This window comes from Excalfactoria chinensis, chromosome 9 (assembly GCF_039878825.1).
Source record: "Excalfactoria chinensis isolate bCotChi1 chromosome 9, bCotChi1.hap2, whole genome shotgun sequence".
NCBI lineage: Eukaryota > Metazoa > Chordata > Aves > Galliformes > Phasianidae > Excalfactoria > Excalfactoria chinensis.
In genome coordinates, this window is record NC_092833.1 from 12,555,217 (window position 1) to 12,562,904 (window position 7,688).

The 7,688-nt window shown below is 38.5% G+C and overlaps 1 protein-coding gene across 9 annotated transcripts in view; it reads left to right on the forward strand.

Annotated features, from left to right (window-relative positions):
- MCF2L2 (MCF.2 cell line derived transforming sequence-like 2) overlaps positions 1–7,688 on the forward strand; it is a 130,242-nt gene that overhangs the window by 57,830 nt on the left and 64,724 nt on the right. For all 9 annotated transcript variants that reach the window (XR_011904616.1, XM_072343946.1, XM_072343947.1 and 6 more), the window contains exons 14-15: positions 5,903–6,006; positions 7,053–7,141. Coding sequence is in view for 8 of the 9 variants with exons in the window: in XM_072343946.1 (XP_072200047.1) it covers positions 5,903–6,006; positions 7,053–7,141 (193 nt within the window). In the remaining variant the exon portion in view is untranslated. The remainder of the gene's footprint in view (positions 1–5,902; positions 6,007–7,052; positions 7,142–7,688) is intronic.

Genomic DNA, 7,688 nt, shown 5'->3' on the forward strand with positions numbered 1-7,688 from the left:
TGTACAGTTTCTTATCATCATATATTGCTAATCCATCACTGAAAATGCAAACACAGTAAGTCACTGCAAGTATGTGAAGCAAGCATGAAGCATATTTTTTACAATGCACATACAGTATTGTTGTTTTCTCCTCTGCACAACCATTTATTCATTTTCTAGTATTGTTCTGTAGTAATTATGAGTTGAACATTGCTGCTTCTTGGAACTTACAGAAAGTTTCCTGTTTTGAGGTTAGCACGTGCCTTTAACCAAGGGCTTTTTAATAGGGAATCTTCTGCTAGAAGTGTGATTGATGTAGAATAATTCCTCACAGAGTCTCCGACTGTTTAAGCCCCATGGTAAACTGTAGAAACAGTTACTTTAAGTGCCATGAACAGTATATATATGTTTCCATGTAGTGTTTAATGGCATCCTTTGGGTCTTATCCAGCGGTCCATTACAAAGCATCATTCTTTGAATTTGCCCCTTCCCTCAGAATGCCAAAGCACTTTGCAAATACTGTGCGCCTGGTAAGTATCTTCACCTCTCTTTTGCAGAAAGAAAACTGAAGCTTAAATAAAGCAAGTGATTCACCAGGGGGTTTCACAGTCTGAGTCTGAGATGTGGCTGAGAATAGAAATGAGAACACTGAGTCCTACTCCAAGCCTTGAAAATGAGGCTGTGATATTCTGTTCTTCTTGAAGCTACCTTCTGTTGGGATTTCCTCTGTGTCCCTCCTTCACATTCATGGGGGTAACACAGTCAGCATTTCTATATGGGCAGAATTTATAGGGAATGATCATGCAAACCTGAGAAGCTAAGAGCAATTTATTGAATCAGTTATTGTAACTCATTGTTATTTGTTACCTGGAATGTGCCTTAACATCCCTAAAAATTTGCAAAATAGAATCTGGGAACAGGAAACAACCATGTTCCTCGGCTCAGTAAACAGAAAGGCAGGCAAAGACAATAAAATGTAGTCAACAGAAATAGAAAGCATGAAAGAGGGGCTTTTGTCCCTAGGCAGCAGATGTAACAGTGTCACAGCAGAACTGCAATAGTTGTCTGTGAAAGGAATGAAGTTGTATTCATTCCAGAACACATTTTGCTTAGTTTAGTTTTGTTTTTACTTGCTGACTCTCTATTTTCCTAACAAGGAGTGATAGGGAAAATTCAACCCAGTTCGGTGTGCTGATGGAAAAAATTTTTTAAAGATATGAATTCTTAAGCACGAAATACTCTGGTGATATAACTGTGGCACATTTCATTTTACCTCTGCATGTGTGTAGGTGACACAGGTAGAGCTGATATGAGAAAAAGGGCAGGCTTCTATCAGCAAAATGACTGTGATAGTTTCTTATAATGATGCCCTTATGTTCTCTGGTGACTATTGGCAATCTTAGCTCTACAACTTAAAAGTCTGTACCAGTTCCGCCTGGTGATAGTGTTATCTGTGAGAATATGCTTTAATATTATTCATAGATCAACCTAGAAAAGACAGGAAATTCTACTGACCCTTTTAGAACAAAAGCCTTGACGTATAACTTAAAGAAAATGTCCATGTGTTACCAGTGGAAGCCTGCATGAATACAGCTAATGGCCCTGTTTGTGCTGGAAGGAAAGATGTGGCACTTCAGAGAAATGCCTTTGCTCAAGTTTAATTCTGACAGCATCATTCTGGCTGTTTGTGGACTGCATTTCTGTATAAAGTTCCTCGGGGGGAGGACTGAATTGGGATAGATTCACAAAGTCAAGCTATCCAGAATAGTGCTGCCAGTAGGTAGTCAGGATGTGCTAGAAAGAATCATAGAATGGTTTAAGTTGCAAGGGTCCTCTAAGATCAACTATAATATACATTTTTAGGGTTGTCTGTAATTAGCATTTCTCTCTTTTCATTCATTTTTAATTCTTCCAATTTTCCATTCTTTGCAATGAAGTTTTCCTAAAGGCTCTTATTCAGCCTGTCATTTTCTTGGAAAAATTCAACAGAAATGGTTCAGCTATCTCAGCTAAAACCTCCTTTGTTTTAGTAACCTTTGTGGCCAAAGCTGAATCTTTGCAGTGCCAGTTGGTTTTGTTCCTTCTTTTGGATTTGGTGGAGTTTTGTGCACTTGGAAAAAAAATCTTCTCAGCTCATACATGTTCGCTGTGGATGAACTTGCTACAGTTCAGTTCATTTCATTTGTTGTCAGCCAAAATGTATGGCACCCAGCGACAAAATATGGTTCTTTCCCACCTGCACTGCTTGTTTCCTTGGAGTATCATCTTGTTGCAGCTTAAGCTCCAGGCAGGGCACTGTCTCCCTTTCTCTCTTTGTGCAACACAGCAGAGTTTCTGCCTGCTTTCCATCTGTACTTAGTCACATACGTAGTGAGAGCAAAGGAGGGAAATGAACCTGTCACTGTGGGTTGGCTTTTTTTCATTTGTGACTATTTTCTGTTGCTTTTACTCTCTCTGACATGAGAGGGAGAGAAGCTGATGAAGTAAGTGTAAAGGTTCCAACCCTGTTAAAACCTCATGTGGGCATCAACTTAGTAAAAACAAAACCACCGAATTTTACTAACTAGTGCCGCTACGTAAGAAGGTCTAGAATGAAAGACAGTGAAAGACTGCAGTCAGAATTGCTGGGCAGGGCATATGCTCTTGAACATATTAAACAGCATATCGTCTTTAATAATCTGAAAGTCCCATTTTAAAAACGTCATGTTGGTCTTCCAGATTAGTCTCATCTCCTTTGATCTTCAGCTATAGCGCTCAGATCTTAGTGTAGCTGATAACAGCCTTGATAACTCTGAGAAGAATTGTGGGAAAAAAAAAAAAAGCTTAGTGGATATTTGTGAAGCACAAGAATTGTAAAAAGGACTATTTAGCAGAAAAAGGGCAAAATTAGGGTTGCATGTGTTGCTTTACTTCTGGCATCTTTCCTAAATGCTATAAAATATTCACTTGGGGATTTCTTGTGTGCAGCATAAATGTTAAGTACAGGAGCAGAGAAGTCAAAATTTCTGCTAGCTCATTAAGCAAAGAATATCATTTGCAGCAGCACATCACACATGCAAAATCCATGACTCACTCTTATAGGCATATTAGAAGGCCAAATTGGAACATGAAATTCATATGGAGGGAAAACAGCTGGAGGCTTTTCAGTCTTTAAAATAATAATAACTAAACTGGTTCCACCCCATTTAACTGTGTGTGACTGCTCATTGGATCCCTTCCAGCATTCCTCACAGTCACTAATGTGTAACACTCACTAACTAATAACATCTGGATAGAGGATTAAAGGAGAATATCTTTCAAGAGTCTGGGGATGGGTACAGGGGGAAATGAAGCAGCAGAGATTAGCTGACTCAGAAAAGACGATGAATGTGATTTTCATTAATGGTTCTTGGGAAACCATTCAACAGCTTAAGATATTTCTATAAAAGAAAAGATGCTTTCCATTTTGAGGCTGTAAGGCTGCTATCACATTGGGCCAAGTCTGAGGAAACTGAGCAGTGTGTCTCCTTACAGAATAATATTCCACTTGCAGGGGGCCTCACACTCTATGCTTCCTTGATGGGCAGATTTTCAAGAGGCTCAATAGAGCAGAGAAGCAGAGATTATATTGCCTAAGAATGGAAAATAGTTTCTGTATCAAGCCATTTGATGATGAATTTTAGATGCTCTGGTGTTTCTTTAGTTGTCTTAACATGCTGTTTTGTCATCACCAGCATAGAAAATCACCAGTAAATCATTTCTGTGGAACAGCACATGCTGCAAGCCCCTACAAACAGTTTGGCAGACTAGTCATTTCCATGACTTCTCTTGCTGGAGGTCTTTGATTTTGCTGTGGGTGATCAGTGAGAATGCACAAACTCTCCCACACAAGCAAAGGATGGGGAAGCACATGACTGGGAAATTCATAGAACCTGAATGTAAAGCACAGTACTTACCTGAGAGAGAACATGTTAGAACTGTTGTCTATGTGTCATAACCCTTGACTGCATGACTTGTGTCTCTTGCTAACTGATGAGCTGCATTTGCTCTAATAGAAAAAGCAATTCCATATTTATCATGCAACTTGTTCATAAAAAACAAGTAAGCAGCATCAAAGGCCCCACAGGAGAAGCAAAGTGGTCCACCAAGTGAATGAAGGCAATAAACATAAACCTCCAATTATTGCAAATAGCCTTGCAATAAAAATTTAACTCTGTGTACAATGCTCTTTAACAATATTTACTTTCAAAGCAGCATCAAACGATTTAAAATATTACCCAGTTCAAAATTAGATTTTTTAACCTACTATCCAGGGGAATACAGTACAGCAATGAAATGAAAACATCTTGACAACATGCAGACCTTAGGCTGTGCACTTGTTCTGTGCCTTTGTGCTTCCTGTTGGTGGCTTTTATGTTCAGCTTTCTCTGACCTTGAGACAGCCAACTGTACTGAATCTTAGAGGAGAATTTCCCCTATTAAGCATTTCTAGTTCTGCAACAATTAGTGCAATAATCATTGGCTGCTATTCGGGCTGTTTCTTTCTAAATTATCTCAAAAACTACTTAAATATAATGACACAAAGCGGTTTCTGGATGTAGACCAGACAATAGTGTAAAAGTACTCTGATGCATAACCAAAACCAGATTGCTTCCTGTTTTCATTTCTGGGTCAAATTAAAAGAGGGTACTTTTTTGCTGTGACAACCTGAATCAATTTGCGTCCCCTAAAATACAAGCGGCTACATTTGATTTTTTCTGCATTCTTCCTTCTGCGATGTGTCATACTGCTGAAGCCATGACTAAGCTAGAAGACTGTCCTGGGTAATGTGCTGGATCAAGGAGCATCTCTTTAAGAGCAATCCATGGTTTCTCCCAGAAAAAGAGAAAGTTATTATAGCCCAGTTTCACGAACAAAATGCTACTAGATGCATTGAGAACGCCAGTTTTTATTTCTGGAAAAGTTCTTATTCAGTTAGAAAACTTCTTGAGAATAAAACCAGACTGTCAGGATTGCAGTGTTTTTGTACTGCCTGACCCAGCTACTTTCATCATTTCACCTGGTACCTGTATTTGTTTTCACCATGACATGCATACTTGCCTATATCAGTTCAGCAACTAAGAAAAGGAAGGAGCACCATTTGCCTTGTACTCACATAACACACATAGTGTACTTACCATCAATTTAGTACAACTAAAGATACAAGACAATAATTTCCTACTCAAGTTGAATATACAATTCTCCTTCTCCTAATTCATTCTAACACTTTTCCTCAGATAGCAGTCTCAGAATGCGGGGTTAATTTGTTAAGAATGATTTTCTAGTAGCACTGGACAACTTGCTGTCAACAAGTTTTCAGAGCCTGCAAGGCCAAACAAACCTGACACGACAGAGCATAGCCTGTAATCATTTCCTCAGATTCACTGTCGGTGCATACATGATCAGCGACTTCCTGAATACTTGCATATTTACTCTTTTCAGGCTTGCTCATGTCATGAAACTGTATGAGAAGCAGTCCCTTGTAATCTGACTTCATCAACTGTTATCAAAACAAAAATGTGCTGTCTTTGCAAAACCGAACAAGTAGCAAACCATGAGCTTAGAAATGATTCCAGTGAAAGTTATCCAACCACTGACACAGTTGGCTACAATTTCTTTGTGCTACTTTAAGGATGGTTGCCAAGGAGGAAGCCAAACTGCTGCAGTCATTACAGCACTGAACTGTACATGCCAATTCAAGACACAGCGGAGCACCAAACACCACAGTCCACTCCCTGGTGCCAGCTGCTCCTTCACCTCCACAACTACAGTTCAGTTCAGTACTCTAAGCCAGATACCAGTTCTCAATGAAGTGAAAGGAATGCTGTCACTGCTTTTATTTGGAAGTAGGATTTCAACTTTCAGCACAAGTTTTCTAACATTATTATCTTTCTGACTCCTTCAGCTACCAACAGGAGGTCTGCAGAAATTACTTGTCCTCCAAAGTCCATCTCTGAGGCAGAGTTATCAAAAAAGAAAAGCATTAAGAAGACTAAAGGTGGAATTAAGGTAGGAGTCTTCACATTCTGGGGACATATGTTTACATATTCATACTTATTTTTAAAATAGAAAAAAAATATACATTTACAAGTTAATTCTCTGCAAAGCCTTTTCTGCACTTCATAATGCAGTTTTAGAGTTACTCTGATGCCAGCATTAAGATTTCTGTTCATGTATGTATTGTTGGTATAATAGTTTATTAATGGATTACATCATTATCTAAATAGGTAAATAATTTATCTATACAGAATAAATATAGGGCACTATTAACTTCTAGAAGCAGCTCCTCAATTGCTTAAGAACTTAAAAGATTGCAATGGAGTTTAGATTATCTGCCAGATCACCACCTGATTTGCTTCACTGAAATAAAGTATCCTGCAAGCCCAAATAGTGCTTAGCTCCAAAGCTATAGGCAAAAGGAGGGAAAACCTGCAATGCACTTGAAATGTTTCAGCACTGTAAGACTAGACAAAGAAGTACATTAATACGTATTAAAATAGCGTGCAAAGCTCCAGTCCATCACAGTATAGGACCAGCGTTTACACACATGCACAGTGCTGAGCGTTTGAGGTTCCGTGCTGTATAATATAATACTGTTATCAATACAACAGATTTCTCGGAAGCACAAGATACATTTCCCAGACTTCTCTGGTTGGCACTGTTCAAAAAACTTTAAAAATAACGTCTTCATTTTGTTGGCTTCAGGCAGGAAAAAGAAAACACGCCAAAAACAATATTTCAGAGCCTAAGGAACAAAGCTTTATGCCTACGATTATTTACTGAAGGAGATAAACTCAATTCTTATACTGGAAGTTCCCAAGAATAAGTTTGCACAGAGTTAAGAATACACCAATGCCAACAGAATTGGAAAAAGAGTCAAAAGTTACTTTTGATTTATAACTTGTACATCTAAGCAAATTATTCTCACTTACCAAGTGACTCACCACTGCTTCTGTACTACATTGGCCATGATGTAGTTTTATTCTTGTAAAGAATTCCCTATATAGAAGTATCAGCAACGAAGTATTTTTGCATTGTATATGCTTTCTGTTCAGATTGAAGTGATGCATGAAGCGAGCCAAGGGGGATCGAGCAGAGTCCTGGTTATGAGTGAAAGCGATGAGAACCTGTCGACGAGGAGGAGGTAAGGCAGCACACGTTAGTCATTATCGGACATCAGTCATTAGACTAAGCCTTGCAGATACCATTATCCGATTATTAAGATCACCTCATTGTGTTCAAAAAACTCTTACTTAACTGTATACCTCCCTCTTTTTTTATATATATTTTTAAAATTCAACTGATAATCCTCTGGTCTCACTGTCTAGTAACTGCTGGGAAAGATTAATTATGCCTTCTAAAATACCAATGCTTTAGTTAGCTTTACAAGTACCGTCAAGCCAACACAGTTTTAGTTGAACTGCACTGTCTCTAGGCCAAAGAAACAGAACTTGAAACAAAAAACCCCTGCAGCAAGTCTACAAACCAAACCCCTACTGATTCCATTTCCTTTGTTTTCTTCAGGGTAACTGAGATAAGTTTTACTTACATTATGCCTCTGTTTCACACACTTAAGTTGCTTGTTACAAGAGCACCAGCTTGTAATGCTATGCAAATCTGAGGCATACAAAAATTAAACTCACTGCTATCTGAACATACAGCAGACTCAAAGTATTTTCATAGGGCATAAA